This window comes from Carcharhinus amblyrhynchos, chromosome 9 (assembly GCF_965287045.1).
Source record: "Carcharhinus amblyrhynchos chromosome 9, sCarAmb.v2.hapA, whole genome shotgun sequence".
In the NCBI taxonomy this organism is placed as follows: Eukaryota; Metazoa; Chordata; class Chondrichthyes; order Carcharhiniformes; family Carcharhinidae; genus Carcharhinus; species Carcharhinus amblyrhynchos.
This window is the reverse complement of record NC_137332.1, coordinates 77,253,306-77,270,799: the sequence shown is the minus strand read 5'-3', so window position 1 is coordinate 77,270,799 and position 17,494 is coordinate 77,253,306. Positions and strand designations below refer to the sequence as shown.

The following is a 17,494-nucleotide window of genomic DNA, read 5'->3' as shown; positions in this document are numbered from 1 at the left end:
GGCAGCACCATCGATACTGTCCCTAGTTTACCACTGAGTTTGCCATTGCTGTACATTAACCAATATTCCATCACATTGCAGGGTAAATATGGATAGATAATGAATGGGGAACTGAAAAGATCAAACAATTGTGTATACCACCAAATACCTAATTCCACCAAATTTACACCCATAAACATTAATAGAGTGCCTTGCCTTGAGAACGTTGCTATTAATATTAAATACTATTTTCTATGGTGAATGGTGTTTTATGGTTGCATTTCCATGGAAGGGTGAAGATACACTGTGAACTTTAAAAATCACAGGCAGGACATTGATGCATATAACTCCTTACCATATATCTGTCAGGTCCAGTTTTTCCCAGCAGGAAACCCGGACTCAGCACGATTATTTGAACTTAAACAAAGTTACGAGATAAGAATTTGGCCAATGCAAATGGAATAATAAGTGTCCAAATGGTGATGTGTTGCTAATCATTCAGGGAGTCTGGGTTGCTGTGGCAACGTATACTTTACATGCACATTGTCGGCTGGAACGATGGATAGTGACAGTAGAGGCTTCAATTTTCTTTTCATCACAGTGCTGACCAGGAATTGCATTCTTTCTCTCCCTCTCACTGCCATTGGCAATGTGTTAGAAGGATTTGCAAGTTGATACTCAACCTGTTGAACCACTTGATGAATGGACCTTTCTTGGCCATCATGTCTTGTTGTCGGACTCAAACCCAGAGCTAATGGCTTAGAGGCAGGGATGTTACCAACTCTGCCACAAGACCTACCCATATCGGAGCTGACGCACACTCAGTAAAAAAAAGGATGCAACTATTTTGAACAAAATGATGAATCATTTGATTGCGCTCCTGACTCACCACTCTACACATGTGCCCCTAATACAGGACTTAGCAAAAGGAGAACAGTCTGTTCAAAAAAGGTAGAAGCCTAAACAACAAGGAATGAATTCAGGCAGATATTAAATGAAGAATGTTGCCCTTTAACTTAGAATCATAGAATCCCCACTGTGCAAAAGGAGGCTATTCTGCTCATTGAGCCTGCACAGACAACAATCTCACTCAGGCCCTATCCCTGTAACCCCCACATAACACCACATATTTACCCTGCTAATCCCTCTGACATTAAGGAGCAATTTAGAATGGTCAATCAACCTAACCTGCACATTTTTGGACTGTGGGTGGAAACCGGAGCACCCAGAAGAAACCCACACAGACACAGGGAGAATGTGCAATCTCCACAGAGACAGTGACCCGAGGCCAGAATCGAACTCGGGTCCTTGGTGCTGTGGGTCAGCTGTGTGAAACACGATGCCACCCATCATTATAAGCAAAATCTTGCGTATTATTCTGCTATGCTAAAATTATACCTTTACCTGTAACTCTATTCTTAGTGTCCATGGTGTGGAGATGCCAGTGTTGGACTGGGATGGACAAGATGAGAGGTCACACGACACCGGGTTACAGTCCAACAGGTTTATTTGAAATCACAAGCTTTTGAAGCGCTGCTTCTTCGTCAGATGAACTTCAAATTAAACTTAGCACAGTACATCTAAAGTTCAATGTAGAGTGTCTCGAATCTGGCAACCTCAGGGCTGAGTCTGTGCTGGTTTATAGATCTCACTAGTTTTCAGAGACAAGATTCAGCCTCATGCCTATTGCAACGTGTCTGCTCCTGGGTGCTTATTCCTCCCTTAAGAGTCTTGTTTGATTCTAGTGTCTGGCTATTTCTCTTTATTATGTTGCTTTCTTTTCATTCTAAAGGCCATATAAAGATATGAAATAAGAACAGAAGTGGACTATTCTGCCCCTGGAGCCTGCTGCACCATTCTGTAAAACCATGACTGATCTGTTTGTATTTCAAATTCCACATTCTCATTTACTCATTTAAGGTGCAAGATATGGGGGGGCTTTTCCCATCCCATGTGCCACGGGAATCATAGTGAGTGAGGGGGGTGGGGGGTCCATGCAAATGTCAATTGACCTCAGGCAGGATTTTCCGGTTTTGATGCAAGCGCACCCCTTGTTTTCAGAGTTTACAAATAGCCGGATTCAAGGCATTGTGGCTATAATTTAAAGGAAATATGATAGTCATGTCAATAGCTTTGCTGGGATGTGGAATGATAGTAACTTGTGTCCAAAGATGTGTGGGTTAGGTTGATTGGCCATGCTAAAATTGCCCCTTGGTGTCCTGAGATGTGTAGGTTAGAGGGATCAGTGGGTAAAATATGTAGGGATATGGGTGTAGGGCCTGGGTGGGATTGTGTTCGGTGCAGACTCGATGGGCCGAATGGCCTCCTTCTGTACTGTAGGTATTCTATGATTAAGAGCATGTTGTAAACATTGTCACAGGATCTGGAGATATTCAAGTCAAAAACAAATGACACTTCAAAGCAAAACTTCATTGTCAAAAAGGTAATCAATGCTATAGTCATGTCAGAAGCAAGACTGGTTATTACAACACTTGTGAGTTAACCAGCGGATAATTTGAAAGCGCTGCAAGTACAACAGCACAGCGGGTACAAGTGAAATAAGATTATCTTTCTTTGGCTTAGAGGAGATGAATCAAATTTACAAGGGAAGGCAGAGGAAGTGGTAGCAAAGTAAGCTTAGAATTGGATTTTGAAAACTGACATCAGACATTTCAACATAATATGGTATTAATTGATCTGTTTGCTGCATTTTGTAAGAGATAATTGCTCTCATTTCATCAAAATCTGGGAATCTAGTTTCACTTCTACTAACATGGATCGATCCATTGTCAATCTAGCCGAGGTTGTATCTTTGTTGCACAAAATGGTTCATTGGTTATTTTGTGAAACAGAGAGTGTGATGGGCTTATGCCATTTGATCTCACACTGCTTCAACCCACTTTTTCTCCAGCACACATAAATAAATGGACAAATCTCTTTAGAAATGCTATCGTTTGTGACAATAATAAAAAATAATTCACGGTCTATTTGTTATCAATACATAGGCCTGGACAATGATGGCAATAATGACTGTGAACCTGTCAGCACAGTGCCTATGTTAGCATACAGATGTTCATTTGGAAAAATTGGGGCTGTTTTAAGAGCAGAAGGTTGAGAAGAGATTTGATAGAGGTGTTCAAAATTCTGGGCATTTGATAAAGTGAATTGAGAGAAGCTGTTCCCACTGGCAGAAAGATTGCAAATTGGAGGGAACAGATTTAAGATAATTCAAAAAAGCAGCACTGGAGGCATAAGGACAAACTTTTCACTCAAGATCTGGAATGTGCTGCCTGAGAGAGCGATTGAGGCCAGTCCAATTGAGGCATTCAAGAGGGAATTGGATTATTAGCTGAAAAGGAAGAATGTGTAGGACTATGAGCAAAAGGCAGGGAAATGGAACTGGCGTAGTCATGATGGGCTGAATGGCCTGTTTCTGTGCTGGAACAAGTCCATGATTTTGATGTGTAATAAAAAGTATAAATCCAGAAGATCCAGAAGATGCCATCAACGGTCCAGTGCTTCTCCAGAGGGTGCACTGTTGACGTCTCATCAGAATGCAATCAATTAGAAATTACTGCATGGATGAGAACTCCGATGCTAGTACGAGTTGGATTTTCCTAAAAGCTCCCACCACTGTGGCCAAAAGGAGGTCCCAAGCCCAGATGGGCAGACTGTGGGACTTCACTGGTGGAAGCCAATTAAGAGACGACAACTAGCACTGCTGTCCTCCCAACCTCTCAGAGCTGCCGGCCCTGAAAATGTAACACTAAATTTTCTGAATTTCTCCGTGTTAAGAAATTTCACATTTTTACTTTTTTTTTAAATGGAAGTTTATTATATTTTAGTTCCTTTCAAAAGCCAATCACCTATTTCGCTATCTGTCACTTTAACAGCACAACGATCCAGTGGTTCTTATTTCCTGATTTGCTGACCAGGAATGCTTCAATGTGATTGGCTGTTATTCTACTTGACGACATCATTGCTGCTGGAGGCCTGGGGATTCCCTTGACTTGTGTCAGATTTAAATCACAGTCAGTAAAGATCTAGATCTTTGGGCAGCTTTTGTTCAGATCAGAGGCGGGCACTATTACTGCACAATTTACCATGAAAACCAACAGTCAGCACATACTTAGCAGTTCCATTGAGATCTTTGGCTGACATAGAATATGGGCTTACACAGGATACAATATGAAATTGTTTGCATTCAGATATTAAATTGAGCCAGTGTGTGCAAATTGTTTCATTATCAGGCAGACGGGAATGACAATTCAATTTGTGCAGAGATTCATTTTGCGAAGAAAGGGAAATCAGAGGGCACCTTCTGTTTAATTGGCACATAATACATACCTGCACGTTCAAGAAGAACTGAAGGAGCCCGAGGAACATACGAGGATTTGAATGTGTGAAGATTGGGTTTACCTGAAAATCCTGTCCGACGGCTGTTCTCCCATCACCAGATCAAAACCACGCTGAAACACTGTATACGGCCAGGGACTGCATGGAATAAAGATTAAAAAAACAAACAGTTATTTCTCAGTCAATTTTGAATGAGAGCAAATGCTTCTCCATAATGAGCTGTATTTAAATAGCAGAAAGCATTGCAGCAAAAACAAATTAAAAAATCCCCATGGTACCAAAGAACAGCTTGATTATGACTCCCTTTCACTTTAGGTATCCAGGGGAGTGGGGGAAAACATATCTGAATAGATTATAGTAATTTGATGTCATTTCCAAGATAATCGCATTTAAATAAACTGATGTATTTGCAGTATCTCCATAAATTCACCTTGGAGAATTTACCTTGGATAATGCAACATGAATACAATACGACAGTTGTGGTTAGTGATTTCCCCATAAAATCCAAAGGAATGATCCAAACAAAATGCAAATTTAACTTATTAGTCTTTCTTCCACCAACTTCTTTGCAAAGTCCACAAGCTACACACCCACAATCTTAACGATGCTTTGCCCTCAATTCCTGAAATGGTCATAGTTTACCGTGAATTAATTCACTTGATCTCTCCCAGCCATAATAAGAGCCACCATTGCCATTAGTCAGTAAAACTCTAATCCACTTTAGGTAGCCGCTGCTAAGTTCAAACCAGAAATGTAGTTAGGGTACAGTAGAACTATGGATTTGATTTTGGAGCTCCTTTTTAAGATGATGAAAATCCATAACAAAATGATCCCGTTGAAAAACAGGACATCCAATTTACACAGTTCTGAATAGTCCCCTTGAAACTGGACAAGCAATAAATCTGACACTAAATAGGCTTTCCAAGGATTATCTATGCCTTTGCATGAGCCAACGTCTATTCGGCTTATGATTCAGTGAACCCTTCCAGGATTTGAGTACATAATCTCAACCGATACTCCATTATTATACATTTGGGTCCATTCACTGTGAAAGGTTTAGTCCTTCCAATGAAACATTGAACAACTCTTCCATCGGCTTGTCCTAGCTGGTTCAGATACACCTCAAATGACACTACTTCAAGAATAGCAGGGTCTCCTAGTCAACGTTTTTCATTGAAGCAGACCCAAAGCAGACATTGGCATCAACACGTTGGTGGTGATTGAGACTAAGAAAGCAGGGGTGCTTTCTGTGTCTCATTGAAACATCCTGAAGCACATCAAGAGCTCAAGGGGAAGACAAATATTGTAATTCATCAAGATAAAGGCAAAATACTGCCGATGCTGGATTCTGAAACAAAAACAGAAAATGCTGGAGGAACTCAGCAGATCTGACAGCATCTGAGGAGAGAGAATCAAGCCAATGTTTCATGTCTAGATGACCCTTCATCATATTGCAATTTGGGGAATTTACTCATGCATACACTGGCCATGATATCATTGCACTTCAAAGTAATTCATTAGATGTGAAACTTCTGAAAGAACATCTGACATTGAGGCATTATATAATTGCAATTCTTTTTTCTTCTTCAATCTATCCTTTCATTATCCAAAACTAAAAGGAATTTTATAACCAGTTCAAGCCACAGTTTAAACAGTTTTGGAATAATGTTGAAATTCAGTGAAAGATTGACATAGATAAGGATTCTACTATATCTATAAGCTCTAAACAAATAGATTAAAGTGTGAAATATTAATATTGAGAATACAGCAAGAAGGATAGTGTAACGTTAGTGATAAATGGTAGTTAATATTCCAAAGCATCAGTGATATATTAAGTTAGTCTGGAGTTTGTTTGTGGGACATGACATTTCTAAAAGTGGTCAATGCAGGGGCACTGGGCTTTAAGAATTTCAGCAGCTAAAAAAAAAAGCAAATTTAAATTTTAAAAGGTTTAGCTAGTGCAATGAATGTTAGATCATAGAACCATAGAATCCCTACAGTGTATATGGAGGGCATTTGGCCCATTGAGCCTGTACAGACTCTCCAATAGAAGGTCTTACTCAGGCCTACTCCCACTCTTTTCTGCAACTTCACATATTTTCTGAGCTAATTCCCCTAACCTACACATCTTTCAACACTAAGGGGCAATTTAACATGGCCAATCCACCTAACCTGCACATCTTTGGACTATGGGAGGAAATCAGAGCACCCAGAGGAACCACATGCAGACACAGGAAGAACGTGCAAGCTTCACACAGACAGTCACCGAAAGCAAGATTTGAATCCGGATCCCTGGCAGTGTGAGGCAGCAGTGCTAACCACTGGTGTCTCACATGCTGTGTTTGAATGCAGAAGTATAGAAAATATACAAACAAAGATCATGGAAAAGAGGAGCAACAAATGTAGATACACATGTTCGTAGCTGGATTAAAATGGAGAACCAAAAAGTCTGGAAGATTTCAGAGTCATAGAGGTTTACAGCATGGAAACTGGCCTGTCAGCCCAACTTGTCCATGCTGCCCCTTTTTTTAACCCCTAAACTAATCTCAATTGCCGCATTTGGCCCATATTCCTCTATGCCTATCTTACCCATGTAACTATCTAAATGCTTTTTCAAAGACAAAATTGCACCTACCTCTACTACTACCTCTGGCAGCTTGTTCCAGACACTCACCACCCTCTGTGAAAAATTGCCCCTCTGGACCCTTTTGTATCTCTCCCCTTAGACCTATGCCCTCTAGTTTTAGACTCATCTACCTTTAGGAAAAGATATTGACTAGCTGATCTATGCCCCTCATTATTTTATAGACCTCTGTAAGATCACCCCTAAGCCTCTTACACTCCAGAGAAAGAAGTCCCAATCTATCCCGCCTCTTCTTATAACTCAAACCATCAAGTTCCAGTAGCACCCTAGTAAATCTTTTCTGCACTTTTTCTGGTTTAATAATATCCTTTCTATAATAGAGTGACCAGAGCTGTACACAATTTTCCAAGTGTGGCCTTACCAATGTCTTGTACAACTTCAACAAGACATCCCAACTCCTGTATTCAATGTTCTGATCAATGAAACAAAGCATGCAGGTCAAAGCACGTCTTCTTCACCACTCTGTCTACCTGTGACTCCACTTTCAAGGAGCTATGAACATGTGCCCCCAGATCACTTTGTTCTATAACTTTTCCCAACGCCCTACCACCAACTACCAAATTGATCTACCAAAACACATCACCTCGCATTTATCTAAATTAAACTCAATCTGCCATTTGTCAGCCCACTGGCCCAATTGATTAAGATCCCATTGAAATCCTAGATAATCTTCTTCACTGTCCGCCATGCCACCAATCTTGGTGTCATCTGCAAACTTACTAACCATGCCTACTAAATTCTCATCCAAATCATTAATATAAATGACAAATAACCCATAACCAGCACCAATCCCTGAGGCACATTGTTAGTCACAGGCCTCCAGTTTGAAAAACAACCCTCTACAACTACCGTCTGTCCTCTGTCATCAAGCCAATTTTATATTTATTTGGCTACCTCACGCTGGATCCCGTGAGATTTAACCTATGCAACAACCTACCATGTGGTACCTTGTTAAAGGCGATGCTAAAGTCCATGTAGACAACATCAACTGTCTTCATCTACCTTCTTGGTTACCCCTTCAAAAAACACAATCAAATTTGTGAGACATGATTTTCCACTCACAAGGATATGCTGACTGTCCCTAATCAGTCTTTAGATCCTTGCATGAGAAATAATAGTTACCAGGCTGAAAGCAATGTTAAATTTGCAAAATTAAGTCAGTGAGAATGAGAGGCATACAGACAGGTGTTTTGGTTCAGGTCAGAAACGCCAAAGAGTTTTATGGAGCCCGCTGGATCATCTTGAATTTGGCTAGAATAAACATGATTATGCTTCACCTTAGGTATGATTCAAATGATCCTCTTGGGAGCTTTTGCAACAAAGTTTAATTAAGAATATAGTTAACAAAGGGGGGGCCAGTTTAGAACGGAGTTGAGGAGGAACTTCTTCACTCAAAGGGTGGTGAATCTCTGGAATTCTCTGCCCGTTGAAGTGGTGGAGGCTGCCTCGCTAAATATTTTTAAGACGCGGGTTGATGGGTTTTTGATAAGCGAGGGGATTAAGGGTTATGGGGAAAGGACGGGAATGTGGAACTGAGCCACGACAGATCAGCTATGATCTTATTGAATGGCGGGGCAGGCTCAAAGGGCTAGATGGCCTACTCCTGCTCCTATTTCTTATGTTCTTATGAAAGAAAATCAGCAATTACTTTTATCAATTACAAACAGAAACAAAACAACCACAATAATGTGTTTGTTAACAAATATATCTAAGTTCCAATCAAAACCAAACAGGTTCAACACAGCAAAGTCTAATGTTCACATGATCCTGGAATTGAGTCGTTTGGGTGAATTCTGCAGTCCTCTTGAATCAGTCAGAACAGCTTGAAGTCGGACAGCTTCCCAAAACACCAAGCATCCCAGGCAAGCCACCAAAAGCAGATTCCCCTCTTTAAAAAGGCAAAACTATGTTTTCAGATAACCAGCAGAATGTCCAAAACCCCGGAAGAGACAGAAACTTCTTTTCAGCTTGATGTCCCTTCTAAAACTTAAATACTATTGTCAGCCAAAACAAGAAAATGAAACCTGGAATTCCCTTAGAAGGAACAAAAACCCAGACCAGAATCCATGACCTTCTTCCTAACAATGCAGGGCCATAATACCAATCCCAGAATAAACATAAGCATCTCCCATTTAAACCACTTAAGGAACAATAAAAGGACTCCTTGGAGACACCTCAGCAACATTGACATCAGCTGAGGCTATGAGTAGGAGAACATGATTTATAAAAAAAAGTCTCTTAAAGGTGCATTACCTTCATACAGGAAGCAGACTGAAGAGAAAAAGATAAGTAAAACAAGTGATAAGTTTGAGAAATGCTGTATTCGGCTGACAACCCACTCTAATGGGTTCCATCAGTGGGCTATGTTTAAGATGAGTTGTGCAGGAATGATGGCATTTAAAGCTCTTTGGTAGAAAAACAATTGCAATCAGAATTTAATGATTTCTGCTATAAAAGTAGCTGAAAAGTTATTTATCAAGAAACAAAGCAGGAACATAAAGAGTTAGCCAAAAATGTTGATCAAAAACACACACAAAGGGTAAATATAATGTAGAAACCCCTAATCACAAACTAACTGGGAGGAAACAAAACATTTGCACAACCATTTTGAATAAATTACCTCAGTGTGTGAGTGCTGCCCACACAGGAATGCTTACATGTGAAACAAATCTGGTTGGAATATGAACAACGTATTTTCAGGTCTACATTTTCAGCTGACAAGGGAAATGATTTAGAGCTGACAAACTTCTGGAATTAAAGGATTTCCACCCAAGCATACCTAAACTCAAAGCTGTTGTGCTTTTTCATACTGCAAAAACAGCAGTCCAACAAACCTGGCATTGATAACTTATGGAATGTACAATGTCAGTAACGCTGAGGATCTGGCTTCACCTGGCAAAGAGAGCAGCAGATCCAAGAATGATTACAAAATAGCTGCCCTGAGGTGCAGCTAGACTTTTGCGAGCCAACACTCCAAAACTTTTCTTACAATTTTGCAGTCCTTTCAATTTGATACATTACATTCAGCAGAGAATCTACACTGGTGGTGGACCAGCCAATCCACTGTACATCAACTCCCCAGGCAGATAACCCTGGAACCAGCTCTCATACGTAAAACTAAAGGTTGGTCATCTGGAAATCATTTGACCAGTGAGAATCTAAGAAGGTTAACTTGGTCAGGCTCAAGAGCAAGCATTTTGCAATTTAAACTATACAGTTTTAATCTGCAGTGGCAAGACTGATAAGCATAGCTTGCCCACAGATCCCAGTCTGTTGAGCTGTAGCTGATAATCAGCTTATTTTCTATAGCTGTCCATGTAATCACCCCAAAATAATATTTTTTACCCTTCCTTGGGATGTAAGCATTCCTAGCAAGGCCAGCATTTATTGTCCATCCTAATTGCCCTTGAAAAGATGCAGATGAGTCAACTTTTTGCACTGCTGTAATCCTTGTGGTAAGGTGCTGTAAGGAAAGGCGTTCCAGATTTTTAATGCAGTGACAGTGAAGGAATGGTGGGTAGAGTTCCAAATCAGGGTGTTGTATAGCTGGGTGGAGAACATGCACAGTGGCACAGTGGTTACCACAGCTGACTCACAGCACCAGGTGTCTAGTTTTGATTCCTGGCTTGGGTCACCATCTGTCTCAAGTCTGCATATTCTCTCTGTGTCTGCATGGGTTTCCTCTCACAGTCTAGGTGCATTGGCCATGCTAACTTCTCCATCAGCGTACTCGAACAGGCGCCGGAGTGTAGCGACTGGGGGATTTTCACAATAACTTAATCACAATGTTAATGTAAGCTTACTTGTGACACTAATCAATAAACTTCAGTGTTCCTTTGCATCTGCTGCCCTTGTTTTTGTTTGGTGGTAGAGATTATGCAATTGCAAACTGTTGTCTAAATAGCTTTAAAGATTTGCTGCATTGCATCTTGTAGATGGTATACGCTGCTGCCTCTGTTCATTGCTGGTGAAGATAGTCAATGTTTAAGGCGGTAGTTGGGTGCTGATAAGTGGGCTGTTCATTAAACTAAGGATTCATGAGCGATATAAATTGTAGATTTAGTAATAGTTGAAACTATGAACAATTGACTCCTTGTATTTACCCTTTTTAACATTAAATGTAATCAATGAACTATGGAATAACAATCTACATAAATAAAAGTAGCTTTCTGATCTGATGGGAAATCGCTTAAGACAAGGGGACAAATTTTTAATTTTCTCAATTGTGATTCAACATTAATCATCCACGCAAAAAATATCTGTCAATGCAGTGTTTGCCTGTTTCTGTCTCTCCAAAGTCATTATTTGGATACTTTACTTCTTGTGCATTACCTTGACTTGGTAATTCATTTCCTTAATACATCCACCATAATTTCAAAAGATGTTGATTTCTGGAAATTCTGAGCCAACTCTTTAGGTTTTCATTTCTTTGAACTCTTTTGAAGCCTTTGGAGATTTTTCTGATCTGAATCATTCCAGTGTATGAGTTTGGTAGGGGTGAGGTGGGTGTCCTTCTGGTAGGGATCATACTGACCAAAGACAATGTTTTGGTCTGAGGTTTATTTGGGTTCTAAGAGATGTACGGTGAAAACGGTAGCCTCGGAGCTGCTGCAAAGAGTGGTCTTTTTTTAAACCAAATCATTCCTGGAGTTGCCACATGGGAAGCCCCTGACTACATGGGCTGCCCTGGCAACTGGTGAGGACTGGGTGCTAAGAATCACTTGCATCCAATTGAATTTAATTAGATGAGTAGCAATAAATATTGCAATTTAATTTAGTGAACTAGTCCATTTATGGACATTTCAGACTGTTTTCAGAGAAAGGCGGTGTGGTATAGCAGGAATGCGAAAGAGCATGTCTCCGAGAACACTTCCGCGCCACCTGTCCCAAATCCACTGGAATATCATTGAAATGGAATGAAGAAGCCAATGTTGCATTTCTATAGTTTTGAATCTTTACTTTGTCATTCTGATCTTGGGTCCTTATTATTGGCGTATGCGTGTGCTCAGATAGTCCATCATTCAATGACACTTCGGCTTAGTGAGCTTGCAGTTTATTTTCTAACAAAGTACAGTCCGTCATTTAAATTTGCTTCACTGCTCAAAAATGTTGCTCTGCAATGTCAGGTACAATTTCTCATAGTGACAAACCAGCTGATCTGTAAGTACAGTCAAATCACGGTTGTCTCTGTTGTTTCCCCCACTCATTGTCAACCAGCCTCCTGGCTCATTACATTGTCAGAATTTTAAGCAGCTGTGATAGATTCACAGACTCCTATAGTGCAAAAGGAGGCCATTCGGCCCATCGGGTCTGCATTGACTCTTACCCAGGCTCTATCCCCGTAACTCCATATTTTTCCCCATCTAATCTCCATAATTTTGGGACACTGAGGGCCATTTAGCCAATCTAGCTAAGCTGCACATCTTTGGATTGTGGGAGGAAACCAGTGTGCCCAGAGGAAACGCATGTAGATAGAACATAGACCATAGAACACTACAGCACAAACAGGCCCTTCGGCCCACAAGTTGCACGGATCATATCCATACCGACCAGGCCTATCCATAACTCTCAATCCCATTAAACCCCATGTACTCATCCAGAAGTGTCTTAAAAGACCCCAGCAAGTTTGCCTCTACCACCACTGACAGCAGCTGATTCCACTCACTCACCACCCTCTGAGTGAAAAACTTACCCCTAACATCTCCTCTGTACCTGCTCCCCTTTAAACCTGTGTCCTCTCGTAGCGACCATTTCAGCCCTGGGAAATAGCCTCTGAGAATCCACCCTATCTACACCTTTCAACATCTTATAAACCTCTATCAGGTCGCCTCTCAATCTTCATCTCTCCAGGGAGAACAGCCCTAGCTCCCTCAACCTATCTTCATAAGGCATGCCTCCAAATCCAGGCAACATCCTTGTAAATCTCCTCTGCACCCTCTCAATAGCTTCCACATCCTTCCTGTAGTGAGGCGACCAGAACTGCGCACAGTACTCCAAGTGGGGTCTGACAAGGTCTTATAAAGTTGCAGCATTACCTCTCGACTCCGAAACTCAATCCCTCGATTAATGAAGGCTAGCAGACCATACGCCTTCTTGACAACATCCTCCACCTGCGAGGCTGATTTAAGAGTCCTATGGACACAGACCCCAAGGTCCTTCTGCTCCTCAACACTGCTAAGAGTCCTACCCTTGATATTGTACTCCTTCATCCCATTGGACCTGCCAAAATGAACCACTACACATTTATCTGCGTTGAAGTCCATCTGCCACTTCTCCGCCCAGTCTTGCATCCTATCTATGTCTCACTGCAACTTCTGACATCCCTCCAGACTATCCACAACATCACCAAACTTACTAACCCATCCCTCCACTTCCTCATCCAGATCATTTATGAAAATGGCAAACAGCAAGGATCCTAGAACAGATCCCCGGGCACTCCACTGGTGACTGACCTCCATGCAGAAAAAGACCCACCCGCAACCACTCTCTGCCTTCTGCAGGCAAGCCAGTTCTGGATCCCATGTCTTCTCACCTTTTCAAGAAGTCTTGCCTGGGGGACCTTATCAAATGCCTTGCTGAAGTCCATGTAAACCACATCCAGCGCTCTTCCTTTGTCAATGTGGTCAGTCACATTTTCAAAGAACTCAACTAGGCTCGTAAGGCACGACCTGCCCTTGACAAAGCCGTGCTGACTATTTCTGATCATATTAAACTTCTCTAAATGCTCATAAATCTTGTCCCTCAGAATCCTCTCCATCAACTTACCAACCACTGAGGTCAGACTCACTGGTCGGTAATTTCCTGTTCCCTTTCTTGAAAATAGGAACCACATCCGCAATCCTACAATCCTCCGGAACCTCTCCCGTCTCCATCGACGATGCAAAGATCATCGCCAGAGGCTCTGCAATCTCTAGGGAAAGCATGAAAACTCCACACAGACAGTGACCCGAGGCCAGAATTGAACATGGGTCGCTGGCGCTGTGAGGCAACAGTGCTAATCCCGGTGCGACTGCAACCCAATTCAAGCTGTTTGCCTACACAACAACTGAACTTCTCAGCTACCAAAGTGCTGGGATCAGTGACAAAGGCTGCAGCTGAAAGAACCTCCATTCCTTTCCCCAAGTTTGCAATTTCTCAATATTTTAATTAGCTGTTAGATTTAATTGTGTTCAACCATGCACGATGAGCTGACTTAGAATAAACTCCTTTGTCACAACAGAACTTTTTCCCCAACTTTTCACCCAGTAGTGAGGTTATTATAAGTGACAGTGCTAAAGTAAAAGTTGCCAGCAACTGAAGTGGGAATCTGTTCCCACCTGCAAATGGCATCTACAGTACTACAAATGAATAATGAAATAATAAAAGAATAACGAAAGCATAGATTTTGTCGATACGGATTTTAAAAACGCCTTTGACATAGTACCACAAAGTTAACAACATTGTCAGCATCAGTGTGGATAAAGTAAATAGGTAAAAATGGAAAATGATTGTGTTTCCAATCTTAAGATGATAGATATTAGAGGTCTCTAAGGGTCAGCGTTGGAATATAGAGTAAAATCGGCTTAACAATGCCAAACTTGGAAATGTGGCAAACAGTGAAGTTGACAGCAAATGAATGCAGCAAGTGATAATGTGATAATGGAATGGACAGACAGATGGAATTTAATCCAGCAAAGTGTGAAATAATGCATTTCAGCAAAATTGTAGGGAGAGACAATTCTGACTTAATAGCACGGTTCTAATAAGTACGCAGGAACAAAGGGATTTGTGGAGTTCATGTGCAAAGATCTTTGAAGAACAGATGCAGAGAGTGGTTACCAAAGCATATAGGAACTTAGACTTCATAAGTAGGGCTATGGCATACAGCAACTGGAAATCTATGCTGATTTTTTATGGAGTTTTGTGTTAGGCCACAGATTAAGTATTGCAACCAGCTCCGATCTGTCCACTTCAGAAAGGATGGGAGGGTCAAAAGGGTGAAGAGGAAATTTACAAGAGCAGTTCCCAGGACGAGCGACTTCAGTTACAATATTAGTTCGGAGATACCAGGGGATGGTATCTGAACAGTACAACGGGGCAGTGCCAGAGTTGCAGTACCATGGGGGAGGCTTTGTGATGATGCAAGGGGGCAGAGTTCTGTGAGGAAAGTTCAGCGGGGAGGGTTCGGGGGGTGTATTGTTTCACCTTTTAAAAATTTTATTGATAAGTGTTCCTGTTTTGATTCATTTACACCAGCGCCTTTAATAATGGTGACCCAATGTTTTAAAAGCTGAAACTGCTGGCAGGGTGGGCTCATCCAGAGCTCACTCCAACAACATGATGTTGTGGGGCCCACTCCTTGATTTTTTTTTTTGGCAGTGTTTTTAAAAATATGGCTGGAATAGCCAGCAGCACAATCGGTGGGCTACGCTCCACTTTTCCCACTGAAGATATCTCTTTGACAAAAAAAGGCAAAATTCTGCCCATGGTTCGCTGGAGACAAATCTTTGCAGCCACTGTAAGAGCAGTGTTATATGAGCAGTGTTTAAAGTTTTAAAGTTTATTTGTTATTGTCACAAGTAGACTTGCATCAACACTGCAATAAAGTTAGTGTGAAAATTCCCGAGTCAACGCACTCTGTTCAGGTACACTGAGGGAGAATTTAACATGGCCAACGTACTGAACCAGCAGGTCTTTTGGACTGTGGGAAGAAACACACACGGACATGGGGAGAACATGCAAACTTTCGCACAGATAGTGACCCAAGCCACGAAGTGAACCCAAGTCCCAGGGACTGTGAGGCAGCAGTACTAACCCCTGTGCCACTGTGCTGTGTTAGGGTGCGAGACCAGAGCCATAAGTTACATTAGGACGCAAGACCAAATCCCAACAATTTTCTATTTTGGCATTAGTAAGAGGATAGGACACTTCACTCCAGGAGTAATTCAACTAACAAATATAAAAATCTGTTACAATAAAACAAACGTTATTTAATAACGCAGTTTAAATATAACTCTAACAGATGAACAAACTATTAACAGTTGAACAATATTTAAAAATGAAAGGAAGCAAATTTAATTTCCAGTGTATGACTGTTCCTGTTCCAAATAAGCAACATTCCTTTTACAGACCTAAATTCCACTTTAAATACAGTTAGCAACCATAAATATGCTTGCTATAATGAGTATAGGCAGTCTTGAAGCTTTCAAAGAAGAAAATGAGTTTCAGAGCAGCTTGCTGAGGCCTCTGTCTTCAAACAATTCCCAGACAGAACTCAAAAGTTGTTTCTCTGCTGCAGACCTAGCTCTGCACACAAACCATATCATCTCATGACCCTGAGGTAAACGAAAGTCCATTAACTCCACTTAAAATAAACACTTGCAAGGCTGAAATCAATAATTATCCTGCTCTCCCAGCATCTGAGCTGCAATCCTCCCAACCACCTGTAGAATAAAACTGAATTTCTTAACATGCCCCTTAACAATTGTACTACTATCATCATAGCAGTTTCTTGGGTCCTACCATCTCCCACTGCTTCATCATTGATCAGTGCTTCATTGTGTTCAGCTCCACTCACAGCTCCTTCAGTTGTGAAATACCAGAAGAATGTCATCAAAAATCAACAGCAAAACTGAAATGGAAGGGAATCAAATGGCTTCAGTTCCATTGGAAACAAACAAAAATAATACTTTTTGGTGAAGACTGATCACCTTAGCCAATGACATAATTGCAGGAGTTACTCAGGCCCAACCATCTACAGTTCTAGGCCAGTATTTGTTGCCTATCCTAAGTTGTCCTTGAGAAGGTGATGAAGAGCTGACTTCTTAAACTGCTGCAGTCCCTGTGGTGTAGACTACCCACAGTGCTATTAGGGAGGGAGATCCATGATTTTGACCCAGAAACATTGAAGGAATGATGATATACTTCAAAGTCAGGATGGTGATAGGTATCCCCAACAATGGTTTTGCTATTGTTGTGATATTATTGTTGACATAGAATAATCCTGACAGTGCAGTAAAAAGGCCATTCAGCCCACCAGGTCTCTGAAAAAGCACCCCCCCAGGCCCTCTCACCCACCCTACATCCCTTTAGCCCCACATGTTTATTATGTTTAATCCACTTAAACTACACAACTTTGGGCACTAGGGGCAGTTTAACATCCAGCAAACCTGCACATCCTTGGACTGTGGGAGAAAACCAGATCACCCGGAGGAAACTCACACATACACTTGATTTGATTTGACTTCATTTGATTCATTATTGTCACATGTATTGGTATACAGCGAAAATAATTGTTTCTTGCATGCTATACAGACAAAGCATAATGTTTATAGAGAAGGAAAGGAGAGAGTACAAAATGTAGTGTTACAGTCATAGCTAGGGTGTAGAGAAAGATCAACTTAATGCAAGGTAGGTCCATTCAAAAGTCTAATGGCAGCAGGGAAGAAGCTGTTTTAAGTCTGTTGGTAGGTGACCCCAGAAGTTTGTATCTTTTTCCTGAAGGACAAAGGTGGAAGAAAGTATGTCCGGAGTGCA

The 17,494-nt window shown here is 41.2% G+C and overlaps 1 protein-coding gene across 1 annotated transcript in view; it reads right to left on the bottom strand.

Annotated features, from left to right (window-relative positions):
• The window catches only part of astn1 (astrotactin 1), a 2,322,431-nt gene that overhangs the window by 1,110,992 nt on the left and 1,193,945 nt on the right, over nucleotides 1-17,494 (bottom strand). The window contains exon 9 of the mRNA XM_080195939.1: nucleotides 4,399-4,473. Coding sequence (XP_080052065.1) covers nucleotides 4,399-4,473 — 75 coding nt within the window. The remainder of the gene's footprint in view (nucleotides 1-4,398; nucleotides 4,474-17,494) is intronic.